We start from the raw sequence: 26,349 nt of genomic DNA, 5'->3' as shown, positions 1-26,349 counted from the left end.
TTTACAAAACTGCGTCTGGTTACTCGTGGGACTTCACAGATCCTTATGGAAGACTTATCATAAATTTGTGCTGTTTGAAATTGTTCAGTGGCTTTACGCATCAGCACGAAACGCTAGTCACTAGGGTTAGAACTCAGCTGCGAAACAACCTAGTTTGTTAATATGAAATTCGACCCATGTAAAATGCTCAACCTAAATGTAAATGTTCAAACTTTTTTCTGTAGAAAATCCGACAGGACATGCACATACACGTAATTACCCCCTAAAGAGAGCAAGCAAAAGCGTACTCTTGTGGGGGAAAACCAAGTACAGACCAGTCTAGACAAAAAAACCTTATTAGCTTTATTAGCGAAGGAAGACGGTCGAGTTCGGTGCCAGTAAATTCTGCCCACTTATTCAAGAGTAACACAAGATGAAGTATTTAGGTTTCGGATAGAGTGATTATCTCAATTCTCGTTAAAAAACACCGGGAAAATGATTCAGTTGATTAATGACACGGATTTGTTGATACAGGGCATCCGAAGAGAAATCAGTTTCTTATGATATCGCCAGGCGTTAACCTGCCACGCAAAATACACAACCGTTAAGAATTGAATGACCCTCTCCTGGACGCTCAGGTTAACTATTGCCTTGTCTTGTAGGGAAGGGGATTTTTGGGAATTTCTTCAGACCTCGGAATGGTGTTTAAATGTCTTATTGAACTCCACTGATTCCCGACACTGTGGAAAGTTCAAGAAGATGGCACATTTCTTACAGTTACTCGGAGATGAACAAATTAATCGAGTCTAACTAGAATAAAGTAGCTGAATAGGACTGTTCCAGAATGTAGTGGCTTACTTCTCAGCATACATTCTGAATATGGAAGTAGAACACAAATTTTTATCGCAACCCCGGATACATCACGATGGGGTGAAATCAGGTCGGTCATGCCAAAATACTCATCGTGTGGTCCGAATAACCAGGAAAAGATTATTTTTTCTCTTCGTTAGCATTTCGAAGTCGCGGGGAAATTCCAGCAGGAGCCTAAAAAATGAAAAGCCTCACCTGCACCTGCACTGAGATTTGCGTTTATTAACTTTTCGGTGAGCTTGGATTAAATAATGTAAGTCTGATTCGGAAAGACGCGAACGCAACTACAACACGCACCTGGAACGTTCACGATACAAATCTCTGTCCAACTTAGCGCCTGTTAGGTGACAGCCAATCGATACGCGGAAATCGAGTAATTTCTCCTTCAGTTTGATTAAATTAGCTGTGCTAAGGTAATTTAATTGGTAATTCTTCCACAAATGCCAAGTTAGAACAAGAGGAAATTCTCGTCTACGAAGAAATTATAGTTAACGCCGGGGGGTAATTGGCAGTTCAAAAATCACCATAGAGTCCTGTTGTGCAAGGGTGACTTGAACACACTATTGGATACCAACTGCGAGAATGGGCTCGTGGAGTATAAGTAATTTTAAGATGTCTATATATTGTTGGTAGTGTGTGGAGAATTTGGAATTTTATCGGAGATTTCGTCCTGTAGGTGAAGCCAGTCCATGCCAAGAAGCTGACGCACTGTATAGCTGTTTCTTCTTTACTGAGAATCACCAGATTGGTATATCTTATGAAATTCCACAGAATCTCAAGACCGCGGCCTCCTGAGTAATAATTTGGAAAGTTGACCATTCGGACACGAGCTGTTGCTTGTAAATGGTGTCTAGACAATGCTACACAGAGCGCTCAGAGTTTTGGCACTAAACTCATGATAGCAAATGTAGCCACCTTATCATTATAGACAGGAGCATCTATTGCTTGGGCGGAAGAACAGGGAACCATTATAAATCCTAACCGGAATAAGTTAAAATGGATGAGCTAAATGGCTACCCTTGCTATTGGTATAAGGTATCCGGAACTTCAGATTGTCGCTTCTAATAGTGCAAGTCAACTGTTCCTTTATTTACTGGAAGACTGTTTACCCAAGAGCATAACCACACTTAAAATACTGAAAAGTTTCTACGGTTTTGCACACACAAAAGCTCCACGATGGACTACTGGCTCTTGTTAGTTGATGAAGAAAGTGAGCAAAACATATGCAGCTTGGACGACTATTCTTATGAAAATTTTTCAATTTGAACATATAACAAAAACAGTTCCCACCTTTGTTTTTGAAAAGCTGCTGGAAGTTAGGGACATCAGGTGGCCTACTTTTACCGTGAATATATGCATTTGAATAAATCAGCCTTATAAATTTGGACGAAATAGAAAAGTCTTTTTAGAGGAGTTTATTAAGCAATACGAGGGAGTGGCTCTCAAACACCGCTGATGGATGGAACAGAGCTCCTTAATTAGACCTACTTTCCTCCTTTTGGAGCCACGGTTCGTTAATAGTGTGAACAAATTTGGGACCACCTCATCTTCTCTTTCTCCTGAAAGCAGCTGTCTTCACATGAACTCTCAGGGGGGATAGATAGCATCGTATTTTCATTTGTGTTCCTTTACTGGCTGATATCTCAGCCAAACAAGTAAAATGCCACACGGCATAAAGATATAACATCATGAAGGAATGATCTTTTGAGATGGTTATATTCGCTTGGTAACTGTTTGGATTTTCCTAATAATCAGCATAAATATAAACCACCTTCATAGTTGTCACCTGGTAAAAGTGGTGTTCTTCAGGAAGTAATTGACTAATGGGAGATAAAGCATCGGTATTAAATGCCGGTAACCAGCGAAGCCATCTAATTACTTACCTGGTATAAGAAAGTTCTACTATCTGCAAACGGCTAGTAAGCAAGTAGTAACGCGGACACTGTTGAAAAAACTTCCCATGGTTTGCAAGAACGTCCCACTTTTCCTGTAAGCAGACACCACATCATGCTTAAAATGTGTATGCTGGCACAAAACCAGATGCTGAACTTAAATAAATCCAGTACGAGTTCCGGGAAGTGAAAGAGATGCTCTTTCATTACTCACGTCAATCTACTGAGGAAAGATGTGTCAAGAGGTTGTTCTCGCTTACTGTAAACAGGTAAGCCAAGGCCAACAAACTAATGGCCATTCGGTATACTCATAGTTTCTAAAAATCCAGAATTGCCAGTTTCCTTTTATGCATGGAAAGTGTGGGTCGGACACCTACGTTTCTATTTTTGCTTTCGTTTTCTAAAGCAGGGCTGTGATAGTCAGCCTAACTAGACTACTAGTGTAACGGTGATACTACTGATGAGGGAAGCATACGAGTAGTATGATTTCTCGTAAATCCGCTTTGCGTCTCTTGAAAAGTCGGATCTATTACGGAATTTGTGGAATCGCTTTGTGGTATTTGCTTGGATTTGAGCACCACTCAATGAATATCCAGAGAAGTTCAGGAAAACGAGTTCAAAGCGAGGATGCATATTCAGTCTTTGTAAAAGAAGATGCATATGATAGTTTTGCTTCCCTGTCCAATAGTCTGTAACTGTTCAGTTGTTGTTTATCTAATAAATAACTCCGCAGTAAGGGCACCTTCCCTTTCACTGGTACCTTTTCAAACTGAATGTGGAAGTTCATAAGTCTCCACTGAGCCGCATATAACGCCACGTCGTCCCCGGTCACATTCGTGGGCAAAATTTACATCCTGTTTATGTCTGACTTATTTTCAAGTTAAACTATGAAAAAGACCGGAAGACTCAATAACCATCTGTAGTAAATAAGACCATCTGTGATAGTGTCTTCCAAAACTCAGACATTCACTAGTATTTTCAGTGGCGAAATGGGTGACTGGCAATTTCTTTATAGATTTGCACCTGTTTGCAAACTGTTTACTTCATGTTTCACGGTGGCGTGTTCCAGAGCTAAAAAAAGCAACCAAAATTTACCGCACTAAACGGCAAGCTCTGTATGTGATTTTACGGAAGGTTTTGTCTGATAGGGGTATTCTGCACACCACGTGAAAAGTTACAGAATTACCAGTGTATTTCCTGAGGTTTAGCTACCCATGGACAGTGTGAGTTTTGCAATAAAAAACGAAGCCAAAAGTTGCAGTAGTTCACTTGCTGTGTGCCGCAAAACACGCAACAGGTCAAAAATTGAGACGCTAAAATGATAAAACTCATGGTGTTGTCACATTCAGAGACATTTGAAAGATAGATTCACTCTACTGGACTCCAGGCCTCTGTTAATCCTTTCACTAGAATACTGTCCTTCCTGACCCTCCTGCTAGCCTTCACACTGGCAGCTAACTCAGTTTCGGAATCAGAAAGTCTGAGCGCATGTTCCACCGATTCCTATTTCGGTCAAGTATAAGAACGCTGTCTGGACAGAGCTTCTTGTGGATATGAACTGCTTCAGTGCGCTGTTGAAAAGTTCTGTCCTTCTGCATGCCTGTGGTGAACGACTGGAGGACTATGTAAACAGCAGTCAGAGAAAAAATAGCCAACTAATGCTCGAGTATCCACTTAAGACACGATAAAACAAGGGGTTCTCCCGTTATTGTTCATGCTTGCAAATTTTCATACATTTTGATCCACTAACAAAACGTGCTGCTGGACACTACAGACTTCGAAATGGTGTGTACCGAGGCCCAAAAAACAACCAAAATTTCTGTAATGGAAGGCGATTTCCGATTAACAACAACTTTTCGGGAACGGTGAGAAGTAAACATACCGTTTGAGCTGGATCACTTACATACATGGGTCAAAAATAGGGAGCAACTAGCAATAGGACTCACAATATGTGTCTGAATGCTTGTCAGAGCGGAGGTGTGATCCAGGTGCCACAACTTGATCGTCCAGTCCGCAGAGCACGATAAAAATACGTCTGGGACGAATGGAGACCATTCGATTTGGTAAACTGGAGCCTAGTTCAACGAAAGATTTGTGTCGGTGAGTATATGAATTGCCAAAAAAGTTACTTTGATTAATCCGTTTCTTGTCTTGGGACACTGAAGATATCAAAAGAGGCCACCCAGGCTAGTAAGATGCCACGTTATTCCATGACTATCTTCAGAGAACAAAGCTATCCATTAGAAGAGAAGTAAACGGGGCGTTTCTACGGATATTAGCCTTCCAGAAATTCGGAAGCTTGGGCTTTCATTTATAGTTTTTGGTTTCCGGATTCCACATGAACGGTCAAAACTTGACAAGTGGCAAGATAGGTATTTTAAGATAAATTAATCGGTACAATATACTATTATGTCCACACATAATCCGAAAGCTTGAAGGGTAAGAAGTTTCGCTTTAGTATTGGCCAGTCGAATTTGTCTCCGAAGACGTGGTTAAGTAGCATACTAACATAAGGATTACTGAGAGGGCTGAATGCAATATAAGAATCCGTTTTGTCTAAATACCTCCGGTCCATCAACCACAACTTTGTTCAATCCCTCTGGTTGTTACTCAGTCTCAGGAACTTCTTAACTATGTATGAAATGTTTTTGATCTCTTCAGATATTATCAATTCACTTCAGAGCTTTGTAATACATCACAAGGCAATCGAGGCCATATACTCTACTCTTGTTAGAAAACTAGAGTGAAAATGGGTTGACCTGTTGCCATTTTAGGTTTTTGGTCAAATAAACAGGATTTCAGTGTACCGTTTATTTCAGTAAAATTTCACATGAGTACTGTAGTAGCCTTTGAAAATTAAGACGCCTTAAAGTTGGTCATAACCTCGGAAGCTTCTTTTACTCCTTCAAGAGGGAATTGATTACTCAGTCTGGTATATGTAAATCTGATCTCAGGTTGTCATTTTTCGACAAGAAGCGCGAATGGTTTGCTTATAACGAACCCTGAGATTATAAGTCTATCAGCACAAAAGGGCAGTTGCCGGCTCAGCGTTCAGTGAACTTTTGTAGATGTCCAGCCTTTGGAACTGAAGATTGGCAGCCATCCGTCAGCCTAAGAATATTTGATTTCAGTATCAACTAAAAACGTTAGAATGCATTTCAGGTAAAAATGAAAGAATGTACCAATGACTCAGTGGTGTTCGAAATTATCACCGCGGACAAACTCTTACCATTATGGGCCATATTTTCGGCGAACGATACAGCATCACCGTTTTTTTGTATTTGGAGGATGTTCGGTATTTTATCACAATAGTTTACGGAAGACCATCAGTATTATTGTGTGAACTCAAATTAGATGCATTGATTGCTATCAAATACTACTTGTATAACAGACACTTGCAGTTTTATGTTTGGTCGCACACGTATGCAAAATGATGGAGAACAAAATAGGAACAGTAAAAAGCATGTCAAACAGCGTTTATCTGCTTTTCCATTCGGCTTACTAATCAAAATGATTGAACGGTGCAAGATGGCTCGAATATTTCATGAATAGACCAGAAATGTTTCTTGGGCTTAGTCACGTGACTAAAAGCCATCAAACTTTTATTAACTCATTCAGAAAAGCATCAGCCAGGTGAATAAACATTCTGCGTGGATGCTAATTGAGCGCGTGATCAATGCACACCAGTCTTGCGGAAGAAAAGAACACCAGAAGCCGAGAAAATTGGAAGACAATTTTTCAAAAACTTTTGACTAAACCGGTTTTCAACATAAACTTCTCCTGGTGCAGTGCAATTAAAAAAGAGGGCACTGGGGTTTTGTCGCTTTAGTTTGTTGGAAGAACCTTTTAGGCTCATGTTTAGAAAAATGGTTAACTGCTTGTACACTTGTTTTAGGATGTCTATTCGGCTTTTGTAAACAGGGATACTTTACATTAAATTGGTAAGGATTGCAGAGCTCGGCTTGTCTTCAGGCCGCGCAACTATGAATACTTTGCAAAAGAACAAGTTATCTACTTTTAATAAACAACAACGGCAAATGAGGAGGCCATATTGAACTTTTAATGGGCTGTCTGACTTCTGTGACAGTAGGGATCAATTTTCAACATGAAATTACAAACATCTTGATTGAAAAGGGTTGGTTTTCTCATAAGTCAGTTTAGCAAATTCTCAGTAAACATAGTCGTCTTTCCTGATCACGACGCATTTTCCATGGTCTTGCGTTTCGTGGAAAAAAGCTCCGGTGTACACCAAACACTATGGGCGCGGCTTACTTTGGCAACAAGCTTTCTCCTAACAAAGGTAACGGATTTTGAAGGATTTATTATTGAACAATCCAGTGCTGAATTCTACCACTTAATCCCTCACTGTCCACATTCTACCACATTCCGTCTCCAAATCCTAAATGAGGACCATGACACCACAAATAGTCCCGTATTCTTGAAAAGTTACTGCATCAACTGAACAGGCAGGTGTCCGGATAACACGACTATCATGACTAGAGAGTGGATTACGGGGGCAGAGTTCAAATAGGACTCCTGGACGCCACGATTTTTCATTCCCCATATGTTGATTCAGCAACATGCAGAAGTTTTCTTGTTCGTTGTTTTTACTGGAAAAGGATGTGTGGTTCTATACAATATATTAATGCCACTTTAATCCGTGTTATCTTAAGACGCCATCCTCTGCTAATAGGAATGTTGAAAAACAAAAATTCTGAAAAAAATTCACATTTCCCCAAAGCACTTAATTATTTGACAATAAACTAAGGCCTTAAAGTGTCTGCTATGGTTAAGTGTTTTAAACCAGTTCATGTTGTTTCCTTCCCGTTCGAGGATAAGGATTATCTTTTTTTCGAGGAAAGACACTCTTGTATGTGATGCCATGCACTTTCCACAGGCTTTAGACATAAACTTGGACCATTGACGCGGATTTGGGAATGCTGGGTCTGTTCGTCCAACAGATGAAGTTCCGTAAAAACGAGGACTACGAACGACGCTGTTTCCAGCACCGTCAGTACCCATTGCGTGAATTTTCGTTGAATATCTTGGTTCTGGCCCCGTAATCTACGTTGTTTGGGCCAAAAAACAGAAGACGATGCTAACATATTGAGGCATAAAATCCTCACCTGTTCCAACCAGCTGTCACAAGGTGGGGATAATGAAGAGAGAATCGAGTTAGAGTCAGGAACGGTTATCAATCAGGCTCATGTCATTGCAACAGCACACGGTCGCAGGAAATTAATCCTGGTTTCATATGATTGGACAGCTGCAAGGCTGCGCATAAATAATTACGAGATCAGAACTCTCTGCCGCCTTCCCTCGCTCCCCAGGAATTTGATTCCAAGCCCCCAGGGAAGGACTACACTAAGTTCGGATCCACGTGCCTTGCCTAGGTAGAGGCCGACTATGCCATTCAATCTTTTCGAATCATGTTGGGTGTGCAAATGTGTGTGAAAACCAAAGGAAACAATGGCTTTGGTTCCCACATCTATAGAATCAAGGGGTCGCAGCTATAATTAATCCCAGAAGGCATGTCGAGCGGAACGATACGTGGATTTTCGATTATCTGTCTCAGGCAAGTTAAAACAACAACTAGGTCACTCAAGAATCTTGCTATTGGGAAGCCCAGTACCCAAAAAGTTCAAAGTATTTGGGCAGAAAAACAACTAAGCTGTTATAGTAATTAGAGGAACAACTGTCAGGGTATGTCACTTCTTAGGAAGGCCAAAGGTATGTAGGCAAGTCGAAATCCAGCCGCACACTCCATGCCTCTAGTTTGGGACAGAAAAATGTGATATGTGACCGCAAAAAGCAACAGCATCATGGTAGCTGATTGGAGTCACAAAACAGGACTCTTTAATACTGGCACAATGGCCTTTATATTTGATCCTTCCGTAAGAAAACTTCTGTCCTTAAGAGGACCATTTTTTCATGGCCTACCGAATTCATGGGCGAAATCCCAACATTCCAATTAAGGAGCGGAAACATTTAACGGTTTCAGCTCGGCTAACAGGGGACGCTTTTTTCAGAAAGCGGAAAACGCCGAAATAGCCTACTAGGGTTAGTGTTCACTCTTTAGTTGTGACGAGAGAGGATGTTCGATCGTCACGATTGGCCGCACACTGTATCGTGCACTCAGTTCACTGGAAGACAAGGTTAAAAACCGTGATTACCTGAGCACAGACCGGGTTTTCCGGTGGATATGTACACTGCAACAAATCCTCGAATGTACCTTGTAGCCTTGGCCGTTAATTTAGACATCCTGTTCACCGCTTAGATGATCGCACAGTGTTGGTGAGATTACTCACTCAATCATATTTCACTTGCATGGTTTTACTTTATCGGTATTCAACAAGATCCTTGTGAGATTTGCCTTTAAAAACCAAATGCTTTTTTCTCAACAGAAGGTTTGTCTTGATTCAACGTGGCGATACTCGACCAACTAAAAACGGCCAAAGTCGACGGTGAACCAGTTACGATACCGCCGGAAGATAATGAAACCACATTTTTCATGTACTTCCTAAAGGTATATGCGTCATCCATGTTTGTTCTAGGTCACTGTTCCTGCCATCCGTGAGTTGGATAAATTAACCTTGATGACAGTTAGACTGGACAATTCAGTGACGGTTCAGTGACCAGCAACCACAAATGGCTACGGGCTCTGCAAATCTATTTTAAGGGACATCAGCTGTAACAAAGTTAAAGTGTACCCTTAACAATGAACACCCGAAGCGTGTAGACATTTTGGAAGGAACCGTGGTCTTCTAGGCCCATGAGGTAAACGGCCGCTTCCACTAACCATTGGGAGGCAGATGGACACGTTGCCATAGGACATTATCCTAATGCCTGATATTTGGTGGGAAAAAATTAGACGACCGAAGATATGTTAAGGTGAGGGTGGCATCAGATCAATGATGTTATGCTGTTTAGATATTATATCATTATTATTGTTATGATATTTTGAATAAATTTGCTAGGCCGTGTGATCGCAATGAAAAATGAAGAAGGGCTTGCTCATCCTTAGAAGGCCAACCAGGGAGCTATGCAAGACACCACACATGTATGGAGCTGTCCCCCAAATAGGAGACTCCATGAGACATGTTCAAATATTTCCTATAGAACAACTAAGTAGTTCGTAAACCAGACGCCTAATTTTATAGCGAATCCCTTGCTTGTTCATATCTCCCATTCCGTCTGAAATATCATAGAAAACAAAAGTGAGAATCTGCTAGAAAATTCTCTACGTCGATTGTTTTCCTTTTTCCTGAGCTGGGCGGCCTAGTTGCGACCAAATCACCTGAATAAACAAACAGAAGAGCAGTGGTTTCGACAACCCGACGCACCCAAATTTCCCTAGATGGTGTGATAGATTTTTTCCGCACTGTATGACTACGTAAACGAAGCTCTTTGTGACCCTTTCTAGGGTTTTAAAACAAATCACTGTTAAGTGTTATTTGCTACATATTTCCTTGAGTTGTTTGACTGATCGTTTTCAGATTTGTGATTGCATGCGGAACAACACTGATAAGCCAATATGGGCAGATCAGCCAAACGTCAAACCCTTTTGGCCGAACCTCACCTCACGTTAAGCATTCAGCTTTCAATTGACGGACAACCATGTCGACAAGCTGAACAGCGGAAGTTCCAAGTTGGATGAAGCCAATATAGACTGGTAACATTTCAGTATTTTTTTCAAACATAGTTAATATTCATGAGTAAACTACATTCAGCTTGAAGGCAATCACTTGATACCCCTTGTGGGTGTGGTAGTTATTAGTTAGGGCATCTTAAGCATGTGATATTAGTAGGCCTAAAGGAACATTTGAAAGCTGAATATTGCACCCAAAAATTACCGAATGGGACGAACGCAATCTACCAATGCATCTACGGGGGAAAGCACACGAAGAGTCATGTGATTCTTCGCTTTTTCGACGTTACCATAACCCTTTATTGTTTTTAACAGATCTATGTCACTTGTGAGATGTCCAATGAGGTATTTTTAGCTCAATTAAATGATTTTCATTCATTGTATCGGAGAATAAAACATTGATATTTACAGTCTGATTGTATAAAGACTTGGGTCACTCACTTCATAGCTAATTCGTCTTTGAGCGATCATACTAAGAATAGTGTGAAGCGCCTGTGGCTCTAACTAGGAAAACAGAACCAGTAAACTCTGTTATTTTCTGTACTATAGGTAAGGCATTGGACATACCGTTATGCAGAAAGCTCAGTAATTAAGCCTAGCAGATAATTTCAAGAATGCGCATCTGAGGTAACCAGTTGGAGTAAACTTGGCTGTTGAAAATCCTGGCTCGTCAGGGCAAATCCTAATCGATTGTTATGCTGAACGCTATTCACAAATTTTGTTTTCTGGAAAGGGGTGGTCCCTGTTGGGAGACTACAGTGTCCAATAGGACGGAATCCCCTGATCACTATTGGGTGCCTGGTAATTTTTGAATCATTCTTCAAGTTAAGTTGACAAGAAAGCCAGATTCCAGAAAATAGTCGCTAGAACAGCCAGTGGAAGGGCGACTCGAGCACACAGAGTGCTCAAGCGTAACCTAGAATCAATCTCAATCGATCAGTCAACATCAACCTGACAGCCTTGATTTAGGCTCAGGAATACTTTCAAAATACTTCAATTCTCCCTTTTCACAATAAAGCTGTTGTGGTATCGTTAAGTGAATATTTCCATCACAAAAATTCTGGAGCCGAGATTTACGGTCAGTTACAACGAAATTTCACGTGACGCAGGAAACTGTCTTTTGGGCTAAGGTTACTGTCTGTAGGAGAACTTTTTATCTAGTTCAAAGGAACTAATCGTCGTCGTGAGGGATTCCTATTTTGCTAGCCTCGCTCAGGACTCGTCGACCCATTAATCAGATGTCAGCCTGCAACTCTATAGGTTTTCCCACACTTCTAACTGCCACTAAAAGTAAATACCTCTAATAACCGTTGTTACTTTTATCTGTAAGTGAATAAAATCAAAGGAACGTTAGAATATTTGAGACGGGAAGTATAGTTTTTCCTGAAAATCATGTGCTGGTTGTATAATCTTTGACATACGTCACCATGCAAACATGAAGAGAATAACTACGAAATCACGTGAGGTATTCATACGATGGCTTTTAAAGCAAAGTCAAACACTTATCTTACCAATACGCGACGATTAAAGCAGTTTTCAACCACTTTCAGAGCTGGAATCTGAACGCATTTAAACCGACCCTGTGGCTGATTTAGAGAATTTACTTCAGGCACATACCATTTTTGGATTGTTTGGCTTGTTTTTTCAGTGTCTAATATATCGATGCTCCCGAATGTAATGATAATTGTTCCAACTCACTGTATGGCCAAGGAATGTTTCCAAATACTGTTCGTTGTATGAACAAGAGCATTTGTGGATGGGTCCCTCCTCTGTACCGACCACATAGCTATAAGGAAAAAACAGGAAAATATCCATTAGGGAAACCCAAAGTTTGTTTTCCAAAGGATTGTTTGACGTCTTAAGGAAAAATCACCAATAAGCGAAAAGAACTTCTGCCTGCGCTCGAATTTGGATAAATTTATATCCTGTTCACGGGCTACGCTGAAAAGTCAGTAACAATATCTAGAGAAAACTAAATTGTCCCCTACCTCGGCTTAATATTACTCATAAGGTTGTCAAAAGATTTTGGCAGCCCACTACTAGGTCACAGCCCTTAAGGATCAGGTATTCAGGATTCTAGAAAATGGAAGCGAATGCAGCCGGAAAGCCTGACTAAGAGATAAGAAGGAGAACCAATAGCACTGACGACAGCCCAAAAAGAATGTTCGCACGGTATGCGACCTAAGACATACGAGCTGCTAACCAGTCAATCATTCAATCAAAGCGGGCAGTGCATTCCGCAGAAAAAACGATCCCTACAAAAAATGTTGTCTTCTGGAGTCACAGCGTTTAGGATGATTCATTATGATCTAAATAAAAGCTTCAACACCATTAAGAGTAGTCAACCACACAGAACGGTACTGCGGATGTGTTCAAATGAGGTATCGACGGGCAACGATGTCAAGTAAGAGTCATGGGTGAATTTCCGAATAGAGAGAGTCTAGATTTCAAACTGATACATAAGAAACCCCAAACATTCAGCCGATTATGGTCACGAAGAGAGCAGTAGGAGTGTACCAAACCTAATATCCTACTCTGAGCTTGCTATCGATAACCATGAACCTATTACCACAAACATACGTTTGTGATAAGATTTAGCATTGGCATATTGGAGCCAACAGCTAGTACCACTCAAGAGACGGCTTGTAGATTAATTTTTGTCGACCACCAGCTCTTTTCAATCTGCCATCTGCGAATCACAGGCTCCTGCTCTTCAAGCAATTTAAGGCCAGTTACGTACCCGAATTCACTCTTATTTTGGATGAGAAGTCAAGCAAAGAGCAGAAAGCTGACTGTAGCTGTGATAAATTCACTAAGCACAGGTGAGATCCAACCGCATATGCATGATGCAAAATAGCACCTCTGGTAGCTTAGCCTTTGGAATACTCATCCAGTGAATGAGATGTCGAAAGTTCACCTCAAGTACGTTTGTCTCAGATGTGATTATACACATTCTTCTATATCAGTCTTTGTGTGTTTTAAAAACTGACCAGTTCCATGAAGACAGCGCTGTACTTAAGGTTTTAGGATCACATCAAATTTTGTGAAACACGCGTTGCTTACTAACTCCAAATCATCACCTCACTACCAAAATCAGCAACGTAGCAGCTACAGGCGCATCCGAAAGATAACAATAATCCTATGCATGGTGTTAAATAAGGCTTAATAGAAGGCCACAGGAGACATAGTATAATAGCAAACTGTTGCGCCCTAAATCCTGAAAATAGAGATGCACTCACATGCTTGGATCACGCTTGTTGAATGCCATGCAAGATCCAAATGCGGTTCGTGAGATTAACGACTCACTACGTTTGGGTTTGTTCACTGTTCCAGGAGCGCTGACGTAGGAACGTTTGAGAACCATCAGGTCTAGGTGCGATTACAAAAAGAGGGAGCACGCGTATTAGGAAGCAGAGCTCTCATCGCAAAATATGTTTTGACAACACAGCAGACCCAAAGTCGTTGAGAACAGTCACAACGTAATAGCTCGATATATTTTCTTTTTGCAATGGACAAGGCTTACTGAGAAATATGATGGTAAATGATACAAACATGTGTGACCGGAAGTACGTCCGCTGGGATTCACCATGTATCGGTCAGTTGTCACCCTGCCTCTGGTGAGAACATAGCCAGAATGAATATTTTTTGAGCTAATAATCCACAACTTTGACCATTCAATAAATCATTAGGTGTTCGATTTTTAGCAACCGGGCTTCAAAGATTCTGTGGTTCCACTTGTATCTTTATGAGCTTTCTCAGGTTTTCTGGACTGTAGTACCATTTTCCTGGTAGGCGGCGGGGCAGGGAGTGGAGATCATGGCAAGCTAATTAATATCAGTACTCTAAATAAAGTTTCTGAGAGGAAGCTATATTAAATATATGTACAAATGTTATCTCGAACAAGAATAGGACAAATAACTAATATCTTTTTTTTGTTGATAGTTTTCGCATATAGGCATTTTTGCTTTACACAGAGTAGCTTGTTTGTGACAGTTAAGTTTTACATCAGGAGAGTGAGTTTGCACAGAGCCTACCCAGTTTTGTTATCGTAACAGAGTCCATTTTTCGTACGATTCTGGAAAATGGCAGGATTTTGTGAAAGTGTACTGCCTTGCTCTTGTTTGATCTAGATTCGCACACTGACTTATTTTTTACTCATTGAGTAAAGATTTGAATGAACTTCATGAGTATTTTCTCACTGAATGAAAAATTGGTCATTATTTGCTAGATCTCACCCTAGCAGGCAAACCGAACCTATTTGAACATTTTTGAAGGTTTTCTCTGCTTTGATCATTATATGGCAGAAGGATATACTGAATGGGTGGTATCATATCCTTAGACGTGTATGGCTACTCAGCAGGTGACCTTTCATTACATTATACTAAGTACTTTGAGGTACACAATCATAGAAATGCCAGTTTACCCACACGGTCAGCGGCAGGACTGTCGATGCACAATTAAATTCCAACAATGAAATGGTCCTCGATATGATGATTTGATGGTGTGTCTAATGATTCGGCCAATTTCACCATGCGCATCAGAAGCGTTTTTCTTCATGGCTCTACGGTATGGTTTTTAGCACTTCCAACTAGGCCATAGTGGTGAGTTATGCAGACTTTGAAAGGAAACATACAATCTACAATCAGCTACAGTGAACTCGCTACAGCTCGAGATAGGCGGATAAGGCGCGAAATTACTGACAGAATGATCCGTTTTTCGAACTCACCCTTGCTTATCGATTGCCCTTAAGTTGACTTGGGCAATCTGAGAGGATCTCATGCCTCACGCATCCGTTGTGTTGTACGGCAGCTATGCATCAAGAGCCTCATATTAGCCCAATTAAATTTTCGCTGTTCAGATGATAAACAAAACACTGGCTTCGAATTGTGTCAGCCGGCCCTAGCTCTGCACAATCTGCATTCTTTTTGTAGCATCAGGCATCCAGAAGTTAATCAACCAAAATGCAATAAATTTGGTTATCGTTGACTGAAGAATGAATATTTGTATACCTAGCTGTTAGGCCGTTTGATTGCTCTGACATCCCAGCTCGAAAATTCCACAAAAAACCATGTATTACCCGGAATGCTTCTGTTAGTATATGGGAATAGTTTGAATGAGGATAATGTAGATATGAAATTCTACAAATTTCTCAACTACTCGCAACCAATCCGGGTTCTGTTCGAACAACATCTTTCAGTTTTCCAGTAGAATAAACACTGAAACGAAAAGAACAGGTGCAAAGAACAACTGAAACCACTAAGGCGCCGATTGGTGAGCCGCGTAAGCACTTAAGGTTTCGACCAATTCTTGATTGGAGAATGCTTAGGGTCCTGCATTTCTAATTACATCCTGCCTGGCATCACCTGTTCTGCTGTCAGTTATCAACTACAGAGCACCTGTCGCTGCCCTTTCAGTGAAGAGTTCAGATTCCAAGCCCTAGTATAGTATTCCATCGGTCCATGCGTTCTGGCCGTTGTTGCACCTGTCTCTCACCTGTTCATCGCTCCTTCTACTCTGGTGAAACCACTATACTGTCGGTAACGCGAGTAGAAAAACGGATCGGTTTAAAAGAGGAGCTTGCTTTCCCAACAACTGTTTTAGACAATGAAACAACCAGGAGATAGAAGCTTACCGCGATGTACGACATGATCAGAGGCGGTTATGCTGAAGAACATTATATTAACTGCCAAATGTGGTTTTCGCTAAAGTGAGCTGTCGTGAAGCAAGTGAATCACAGACGGGTATATGCCCCGCTGCCCGCTCTACCGTTACTGTTTGGAGGGAACCATGTCATACCAATTATTTTCTCTCATTTGGAAACAAACCATATCTTATGGAATTGCTGTCATCGTACCCGCTTGCCTGAGAGGTCTAGTGATGGAGTGTCTCACAAACTAGATCTGGAGGCATCATTCATCGAGGCGTGATGGGCATCAAATGGGACCATTTTTGATCCAAACCAAAACCGCCTATTGAAGTGGATGATATAGATTATTAGTGATTTTAATGAAATTGAACTAAGGAGGTACTAATTCCCAGCGTACTTTCCTCAGGTCGAAGGTCTGATGCCGAATTAGAGGTTCGACATAACTGCACATTTATGGAGATTTAGCTTGAACTGGAGAAGGGGGGGCTCAGCCGCAAGTTACTGTCTGTGTGATGCGAAGTCATGACTTACCCCTGATTTTTCAAATACCCAAGCTTCGAATTCGAAGCTCAATCATCAAAGATAAAACTATCTGGTACATCACTTAATTGCGCAACAGTCGGCCTGCTTTTGTCTTCGAAATATTCCGTAAGCTTCACGCGGTTAAAAGTTAGTAACATGTTTTGCATTCCCCAAAGGAGAACCGGTAGGCGTAACTATCTAGTCATTTGATTAATTTCTTTGACATCACTGTCATAAATTAGCCAATCGGTACGTAGTAATGCTCAAATCATGAAAGCGTCAGGTTATATGCTTGCAATCTGACAGAACATACCCACATTAACAGAGACTTGAGTTTTAAACTGATGACTTCATCTGACGGGCATTAAGACTTCCGCGAAGTTCCACTGCATTTTTATTGAAATAAAACATCCAAATTTATGCAGAACGAGTGAAAAGACAGCCACCGGGAGGTGACAGTGTTTCAAAGAAGTTGCGTTTGATGCCTCAGTGGAGTGTTCCATGGATTCAGGCATTCCTGTTCTTTTGCATTAACGTTCAGGCTTACATTCAGGCTACTTTTTGCTATCTTTACTGTAAGAATAAGAGTGGATAAGGTGGAAGAAGTTGAGTAAATAAGCCAAAAACACGTGTATTGACACACGCGCACGCAACTATAAAACGTTTACAGAAAACTCACCTGTGTGATAGTCACAGTCACCTGATGTACGGAAAAAGAGAAATACCTCAAGAATTCAGTAAAGAACACGGTGAGCGTCAAATATTTCCTTTTCATTTGAAATACAGATTTCCCTCCTTTCTGAAAGCGTTGAAGCCATCGAAAAATTTACAGATTTCCTCGTTATTGAAAGAGTGGTAATCGAATGGATTTTGGTACCAGAGAGTAAATCCATCACACACTGGCGTGAGGAGGCACTCTTATGAATGTTACATTGAAAAAATACTTAAAGCTAGCTAAATAGCAGTCAAGACGCTCGTGACATGAATGAAACAGGCATTTTTGGCGCTAGAGAAGACAGTTTTGGTCATGACGTGGTCAGAGGCTGAAAAAACCCTAGGTCAGACGTTTTGATGATATATGCAAGTAGTGTTGAGTCACAAGGTTTTTCTAGGAGACATCTCACTTGAAAACCAGGAAGTGGCTTGGAGGGTTAGGAAACAATCTGATGGGAAAACCTCGTTGAGATATTTTTCACTGAGACAGTATCCTGAGGGTTCCCCGTATTTTTCATTGCACATTTCTACGTTTCCATGTCAGTTACTTCACTTATATTCCTTTGAATCATCTGCTGATCAAAGGACATTTTACTGTGTCCATTAACAAGAGACAAGTGATGAAAGACTCGAGTGCAAGTTATCTTCCCAAGTGAAACTCGTTTTGTGCCAAGTTGAGTTGCACCAAGTCAGATACTGAAACTACTCAACACATTACGAGAGGAAAAATGAATGTCACGATATGTGTACTCTGACCGATGGTTTGTTAGCTGAGCTGGGCAATTTCATGGCAAACGTTTTATCACAAGTTCGTTGTGAGTGGAAGTGCGTTGATATTGAAAGTGCGTTTTTACGCACGTGTTTGGATTGGAATGGGGTCTAATCATCCAAGCGGACTTTGATCAACCACTGATCTTTTCGATGAGCAGTCCAATTGACTTGTTTTTTGGCCTGTCCTCTCATTTAACTCGAACCTTGTGGTTACCATAGCACTGAGCATGTGACTGACTACACAGCTAATAAGTGTCTGGTTTACAGATGTCGATTTCCGTCTTGCTTCACAGTCTTGAATGTTTTGAAGATAGTAAAAGAAATGCTAGCGTAGCACACTTTTTTCTCTGACTTGACAAGCTGCATGAAAGAGACGTTATGTATAGATTGTGTTTTGTTGACTGAAGCCACTGTGGTACATTTGGTGGGACGATAGATTACCGTGAATTCTTTTACCTGATTACCCATCGTGATCTGTATTTGGGAATTTGGTTGAATAATTCGATGAACTGGATGAATACCCAAACCACTATGCGCAAGAGCTGTCATTCGACTGATGTACCGTGTAAATGCTGTGTCAAGCAGCTGGAGCTCTGAAAATAGGGTTCGAAAAACAAGCATTATGACGTACCCGTACTATCGAATCCTTTGCGAACAGACCATTCCGTTACGCGGCCATCAGTCGAAACTGACACGAGGACTTCGGATAAATTCTCTGCACGTCCAGACTGACGCACAACCCACTGAACCTTTCGAACAGCCCCCAGGTGCCGTCCAGCTGCATGCCTTGTTTGAAAAAAAGACAAAACATCTTGGGAGGGCAGTTTAACTGAGTGAGGCATGTGATGAGATGAAACAAAAGTCAACCTGTTGAAAGCACTGTGGATCAAGCGCAAGCATTCAGTGACCAAATCTGGGTAAAAATCCTCATTCTATGACATATCACACCCAGCAACTTGGTTTCCACGATAAAGACTTGCTCCAGGACCATTTATTGATCAAAAAGTATCTACTTGAGGATTCAACTTTTATTCGGACAGGCCTTTAAAATACTATATTAGTAGAATACTACTTTTACAAAATCCCAGCGTAAACATTCGGTTGGTCCAACGTAAGACCAAGCTAACTGTGCACAGAAGTTTCTACCAACAAGTCTCGTAACACCGAAATCGGATTTTGTTACTACTGTGATTGGGAGCTTGCGCCTGTGCCGAGTGTTCATAAACTCCGGTAGCCCCACACTGTAGGCGTGGGCATTGGTACCGATGAGAACGTGCAAACATTTCCATCGAAAGTGTCACTAGTGACGTTGCTGACCTGCAAGAGTCAGCTTGCGCCGTCTGCTGAATGGTCCAAGTGCGACTAAAGCTCTGCCTTAATGAACCTTCGCTACGACATCCATATACGCCGAAAACCAGATCAACCACTGATGCAACACTGGGTTGGCAGCACAAGGATGCGGATAACTGTAGCATAAAGGAACAAAGTGTGCCTTATTTGTGTTTTTCTGTTGACTCACACGTCGACAGGTGGAAAGTTGAACGTAGAACAGCCAGGCAGAAACTGCGTTCATATTTGCCGTTCACTTGGTGGAACGCAATTATGGAAAGCAACCATTTCACATATGCTGTTCAATATGCGGAAGACGTGAAAGAGCTCACGAAGAGTTTGAGTAAAGTTGGCGTTGCACGCCTTCCAGGATGAGGTTCCTGTGACCCCACGTGTGCTTGGCTGAAGACATTGCAATAAATCGCGACAGATCGATATCAGTGGCGTCCGCTGTCAGTTTCTTTTCAGATTGTCTGATTTAGTACCTGGAGGTGTAGGCACATCAGAATTCTTGACATAGACCAGCATCAGATCCCCTACCTCATCCCACCCTTTTCCTCCTCCTTTCACTCTGAGGCTCGAAATACAATTAGACGAACCTTATGGTTGTACGGCATTGAAAGAACCATTGCTATCACAGATGTTGCTGTCTTTGATGATGGTGACGATATATCTGACCCGAAATGCTTTTATGCACATAAAGCTATGACCATTCTTCTTCAGCATGGCAAGGAGTCGTTTTCTGGTGGTCGAAGTTGGTGTGTTTACCCTGTATAAATACAACATACTAGAGGATCAAAATGGTTGTGATCATACTTAGAGTTCAAACAAATACATGGATTGACACCGAACAGGATATCCATGTGTGACAGGTATAACGAAACCAGTTTAAAATAGCCTACTAAATGAGGAGTGCTTTTTCTTACTGCTCTGAACGGTATTTTCTTCCTTGTGGCAGTCGGAAATGCACGAGCACCACAGAGCCTACTAAGTTCAAACAAATTTGATGGACATCCCCGCAGGATATCAGCTGGATAGCCACGAAAATCAAGAGTCATCCTAATTTGCAGCCCAGATGATAAATCAAACTCAAGATGAAAGCGATTTTGTTTGGTCCTGATAGCCTTCAATTCAAATAATTCAATTCAGTTTTCAGAAATAAATGCTACTTGGGAAATGAAGCCCTTTTGTTTTGCTCCATCTATCCCAGTTACAAAACACTACATATTGATGGTCAGTGCTCTGTATTGTTTTGTGGTAATACAAAACTTACGTTGTGTCAATTACCGGAGTAGGGTCATTTTTTCTGACGTCATATACGTAGATTACGCCACTGAACATCCCAACCTGAAAAGTTTACAGATGTACGCAGTGGATGCACAGGGTAAGTTTCCAGAATTAATGTATTATGAAGTAACTAGCAACATCAACAAAAACGCAGAAGCAGTTATTTCAGCCCTCAACGCTCATATAGCCTGGTTCTGAATATTCTTTTGGGGGCCTCCGGAATCAAATTAACCATGAAAGCGAGTGACTCCAAATTCTATGTGATTGCTAACATGCTTTTCAGACTACACTGCTGACTTTCCGCGTCATGAGCTCGAGTCCCAAATGTCGTGTTGTTTTTTATTCAACAATTGTCATAGAAATGTAGTCAGACTGTGGTTAGATAGACAAAGTAGAACTCTACCTGGAGCAGCAGCGGATGTGGTTACTCTCTAGCCTAATAAACCAATGATCATTCGTGGTGTATAAACAACAAGCATGCTTACCGCTAGAAGATTTGAGTGAATCTTTGACCAGCCCACGGCTGTAACTGCACTTGGTGTTTCATAAAATCGTTCCGGATATTCAATGAACTTCAATGACCAGCAGCAAACCAAACCTTTCTTTTGATTTTCAAATTCAAACTTTCCGTAGCCCACTGCCAGAATATTTGGATTCTCTTTATTCCACGCCATATCCGTAACGTTTCGACCCTATAGCAACCGTTTCAAATGAAAACAAGAGGAAAACGAATTTCGACTCCGTTAAACAAGAAGATTGCCTATTACTGGGATCAATTAATCTTTAATTTCCAGGCCAAAAATGATCGTGTTTTTCCCCAGTAAGGTTACAACTTCAAGATGTCGCTATACACATGTGTTTGTCGGTAAATAATTTTTGGGTCACTAGCTGTGACATCCCCGACATTTTGTTGTCTGTTGTTAGCCAGTCTTCTCACTTGTTTCATGAATGTCATCTTAACGTTTAGTAAATCCACTTGAGCCATTTCGAGGCCATTTACGGGACCATTTGTTGCGTACTGCAAAGAAAGGGTACCACGCCTATTCTGTCACTCAGTTTATTCCGATTTCATGTATGCCGCGATTTTATGAGATACAGGTAAATTAACTAGTATTGTTTGACTCAAAATGTCTTTTAGGAAGTTTTCAGACAGTCTAATAGTCCGGTATGAGCAGATTGGTATACCGAGGTACGCAGCACTGTGAGTCTGTAAGCGATTCATGGCATGGTAGATTTTCGTAAGAATACTTCTTTCGCTGTGCTGCAGACTTGTACACATATATCATGTTACTCACCTCGTAGGGCAGCAACAGTAAACATTGACTCACTTTTGTCAGATGACACTGATATCTCCACAGGAGACTTGTATCTGGATTCATTGTTGCAGCAGGGCTGTCTACGTCAACTCCCTTCCCATGCAGTGGTATTCCAGTTTGTGAAGTGCTGCCCATGCTGTGCCCACTTGCTGTCCCACCTGCATTGGAGTGCTTGGCGCCAGGTGGCTGTCCAGCTGAATTATCATCCAGCGATGGAGTTCTCATACCGGGAACTTTGGGGCCTGTGCTTGAGGGATCAGTGTCCGACCGATCGAGGGTCAATGGGGTCATTACTTGGATGGGGACAACAGGAAATTATTAATGACTAACTTTACTTATCTTTACCTGATGAAATACAAAGGACGGTCGTGGAGGGTCTATATCATCCAACTTACAACCATAGGTTATTTTGAACTCATGAACCTAATTGGAGCCCATATATATATATATATATATATATATCGCTTAACTTGAATGCATAGCCCAAAGAAGTTAGCTACGTATAACATTTATTTTTTCTGCAACTTTAGACGGAGTCCACAAGGAAGGTGGTAAAAAGGGTGATGTTGACGGAGAACTGAAGTGGGGTCTAGTTTTTACCCATAATTTATGATGCTGATTTGCATTGTGTGCTCCCAAGAGATCACCATAGCTTTCTCTTTAGCAATATTCAATTTATTGAATAAATTTCTCAATAGTTTACTACTTGTTAGGTGGAAAATAAGAACCAGATAAGTACCATGTTATCAGAGCAGAATTCTATTCCGTCAAATTAACTTAGATGAGAATTCATAAGATACCCTAAGGGTGAATCAAGGAGATAACGGTCTCTTCAACAATCAGAATCACGCGGGTTCAAGAAACAGCGTTGAATCCATGAGCTTAGCTCGGAATTTTTGTTGCTGTTCTCATGAAAAGCATGCTGATCAATATTATCGCAGCCAACATCGATGGTTGTCGGACCGCCTTCGCTGAATTTGGAGTGTACCTGTTCGCACTCTGTCGAGTTTTACCTGAATCAGTGGTGAGTTTAGTGAGTTATGACAACTCAGGACGTAAACAGTGCGACGGACAAAAGAGGTATCCACCGGCTGTCAACCTGAACTTTATGTGATGATACTAACGACGGAAATTCTGCAACCATCGAACACTTGTGTCTCACGGAGCAGTGTTTCCGTAGGGCAGTTTCAGTCACTAGATCCATAAAAAACAAATATCTAGCAAAAACATACTTGTTCGAAGGTGCAAGGCTTCATATTGCAAAAGTTTGTCGTAGTAAGTGTTGACGTTCAATGCTCGCTCCATACGGTCGATATCTTGTACCAACCTAGGAAGCTAATAAAGGGTAGCAAATGGAAGAAATAATCATTCTCCAAGGTAACTGAATTGTTGATTCTGGTTACTGGGCAAACTATCATCGCACAAGGCATTTGGGACAAATACTGTGAAGCGGACGCAACCGAAGACTATCGATTCGAATGCCGTCTTTCAACAGCCTCCAGCCAAAAGGAACTTTTGAATACTACTTTGACGGTTGGAGTTCGCTGGGATCAGAACCCACTAGTGTTTTGTGTGATTTAGTGTCTGCAGGTATGTAAGGCAAGGATGTTTATAGTTGGCTAACTACTGGCTTCCGCTCTAGTATAGTTTGTTGACGCCTGAAACGTTGTATAATGCACCCATCTGACAATTATCAACAAGTCATGTGATGATTGATTAAGTGCACAAACACTGGATCAGCAGAAGCTGTTTTCCAGTTTTATTCTTTCTGTATTTATTGACAAATCCACTGACTAACCTGCTATGGAACCTTAAGCCTCTATATGCCTCAATGAAATGTGCCTCGTTCGGGTAAGCTTTTTCTCCACTAATCTCAACTCTTTTGGGAAAGTCGACGCAGATACCGGAAGACTAGTTAAATGAGTCAAAAGCGGAATTTGTCCATCTGAATTGAATGATAATGTGTCTGTTGTGTACATTGGATAGCACTGTTACACACTCTTAACCCAGTTTCTTACCGCAGTGCTAGTAGAAAATAACTGTTAGATCTTGGGTTGAAATAAACGGGGACAACAGTACCATCTAACCTTACAGGCTTTTAGGATAACTATCGAAAGGATAGAGAGGCAGATGTTTATTGTCTAAGGAGTTGACTGAAGAGTCCTCAAAACAATACAAGGCTGTAATCGGTTTGCAGTCTCAGAGGAAGTTTGTTGATTGAATCAGTGCAGCGTTTCGGTCTTCCATTCACCTCCGAAAGAAACTTTAGTGCGTGAATCCTTCTTCAGCTTCGCTTGTGGTGCAACTCTCAGACTGCCTGTCAATTATACCGCACATTGATGAGATGTTAGTGAGTTGTCTAGCAATCACTGTTGAAGATGCCTGCACGGGGAAGCCACGGTCACACTCGCGGTGTGTATTCACAGAATGAACTCTTCATGTGCAGAGCTGAGCACTGAAGTTCATCTTGTCATCTAGGACCTACATTACTCGTCAGAAGTGCGTATGGACTACCTAAAACTCCACGGTATCTCAGGTTTTTACCAGGTCCGCAAAATGGTCTGAAACTGTAGCCATTCTTATACCACATTACTAGAACACTGCTGCAACCAGTTTGAGCTCGACAATAAGTTTTTTAAAACCACGGTCCTTCAGATCCAACAAAATGTGTTCCACGTATCCTCTGGTTGATCCTTCACTCAGGTGCACGATAATATCAGCTAGATAGGCAAAACTGTTGCCAGCAAGCGAATAAAGTTAACTGTTGAATGCGAATGAGTAGGACGGTAAGATTTGCGCAGCTATATGTGAGAAATGCGTCCCTTTATGTTTCAAGGTCCTTGGATGCACTAGTTTACTTTGTACAAGTTTGATCTCAAGAGAACGTGAATGGACTGAAAACGTAAACTACCTTAAGTTGAAAGGTCTGTGAACCTCTTCGGTGTACTCTAAGAACTGTGGCTTTATGTTAGAGTTGAATTAAAGGTAACGGCCAAAGTAGGCATTCTGAGTAGAGACCAGGCAGGCGAAAGGGTCAGAATGAGCCTCCGTCAAAAATGCAGCCTGATTTTATGTTCCACCCAGTGGAAAATTTGCCTAATGCATTTTCTAGCCTGATTTTATGTTCCACCCAGTGGAAAATTTGCCTAAGTGCATTTTCTGATGTAGTGTGGCGCCGCTGAGACGTATTCAGAGCATCGTCCAAGTCACCAGAATACTTGTCTCATCGTCGAAGATCATTTCTATCCAGAGGGTTGGTGTAGCTAGCCAGCGGATAATGTTACTCCAGACGTATGAATGTTGGAGTATTGACTTGAGAAATGGCGTGCAAATAAATGCATTTACAATACACTTAGCTCGAAGGTTCTAGCAACCTTCCTCAATGGAAGCACCTATAGGTATGTGTCTGGTACAAAAGAGTCACCAAGCGGAAGTGGTTAGGATATGCAAGTTCATCATTTGTAGCTCTTTCTCTTACTTTGAGAATATCCATTGCCTTCGGGTAAAAGTTAGTCTGTGTCACAGCACTGTAGCGGAAACCAAAAAGGTCGGACTCAGAGTTGGACACCATCGTATCTTCTGCAGAAGAAGAAAAAGCAGAGAAAACGTAGGAGGAGTATAGATCTTGTAATCATCATTTTCATACTGTGTGCAAATGAGGTTTGGTTACTATTTGTAACAGTGATGGCATAGTTTGCTTACGATCGTGTAAAGTTTATAGTCCATTACACTCTAAAGAAATATTTTGTAACCCAAGTAGGGCAGCTATCAGTCGTTTCGAACAGGTTTCAAAAAATCGTGTGACTGACCAAAATTCTCAGGAATCGTTACTTTTTACGGCAATCATAGGAAAGTTCCAGAAAACGGTCTCTAACAGTGAAGTAATGTACTTAGTAGCAGGAGCGGGTGACCTAAAACTCCACTGTGGTTGCAACACTGACAAAAATTAGGTTGCCATGTGTATGCCGATTCGGCTGATTCGGGTGACACCCAAGCTTTGAGCATACTTGTTTATAAATCGGTATCGCTATGTAGGAAAGCGACAAACTCATGTTAGCAGGTCTTGGCTTATCAAGTTCTCTTCACCGCTTCTTGAATTACATTCAGCTAGGCTTCGAATTTGAACTCACTTACCGTTTGGCGATTCAATCGCACCACTGATGACCTGAATGAAGCCTCCTTCAAAGTACAAAGCACTGTTTTATAGGACGAACAACACTCACTGGGTGTAGTAGAATTTCCTAAGCCAGCACTGTCTGTAGCCCCTACAATAGGCTCAGCGGCCACAGCGAAGTCCTGTAAGACGGCCCGATTTGTCTGGTCCGCGGTTCCTCCTGCAAGGCCATCTGTTTGATAGGTAGATAAATTTTTCCG

General features: G+C 41.4%; 2 protein-coding genes across 2 annotated transcripts in view; one reads left to right on the top strand and one right to left on the bottom strand.

Moving 5' to 3' along the window:
- T265_00243 (hypothetical protein) overlaps nt 1–26,349 on the bottom strand; it is a gene marked incomplete at both ends in the record, with an annotated part of 68,579 nt that overhangs the window by 24,489 nt on the left and 17,741 nt on the right. Inside the window, 11 exons of the mRNA XM_009163951.1 lie at nt 4,688–4,816; nt 12,088–12,175; nt 13,629–13,758; nt 17,238–17,258; nt 18,675–18,829; nt 20,646–20,719; nt 21,145–21,351; nt 21,988–22,268; nt 23,208–23,310; nt 25,454–25,554; nt 26,199–26,321. Of these exons, the coding sequence (XP_009162215.1) occupies nt 4,688–4,816; nt 12,088–12,175; nt 13,629–13,758; nt 17,238–17,258; nt 18,675–18,829; nt 20,646–20,719; nt 21,145–21,351; nt 21,988–22,268; nt 23,208–23,310; nt 25,454–25,554; nt 26,199–26,321 (1,412 nt within the window). The remainder of the gene's footprint in view (nt 1–4,687; nt 4,817–12,087; nt 12,176–13,628; nt 13,759–17,237; nt 17,259–18,674; nt 18,830–20,645; nt 20,720–21,144; nt 21,352–21,987; nt 22,269–23,207; nt 23,311–25,453; nt 25,555–26,198; nt 26,322–26,349) is intronic.
- T265_00244 (hypothetical protein) overlaps nt 1–26,349 on the top strand; it is a gene marked incomplete at both ends in the record, with an annotated part of 49,177 nt that overhangs the window by 5,623 nt on the left and 17,205 nt on the right. Inside the window, 2 exons of the mRNA XM_009163952.1 lie at nt 17,345–17,441; nt 20,697–20,756. Coding sequence (XP_009162216.1) covers nt 17,345–17,441; nt 20,697–20,756 — 157 coding nt within the window. The remainder of the gene's footprint in view (nt 1–17,344; nt 17,442–20,696; nt 20,757–26,349) is intronic.

The sequence above is a fragment of the Opisthorchis viverrini genome (assembly GCF_000715545.1).
Source record: "Opisthorchis viverrini unplaced genomic scaffold opera_v5_2, whole genome shotgun sequence".
NCBI lineage: Eukaryota > Metazoa > Platyhelminthes > Trematoda > Opisthorchiida > Opisthorchiidae > Opisthorchis > Opisthorchis viverrini.
This window is presented reverse-complemented; position numbering and strand designations above follow the sequence as displayed.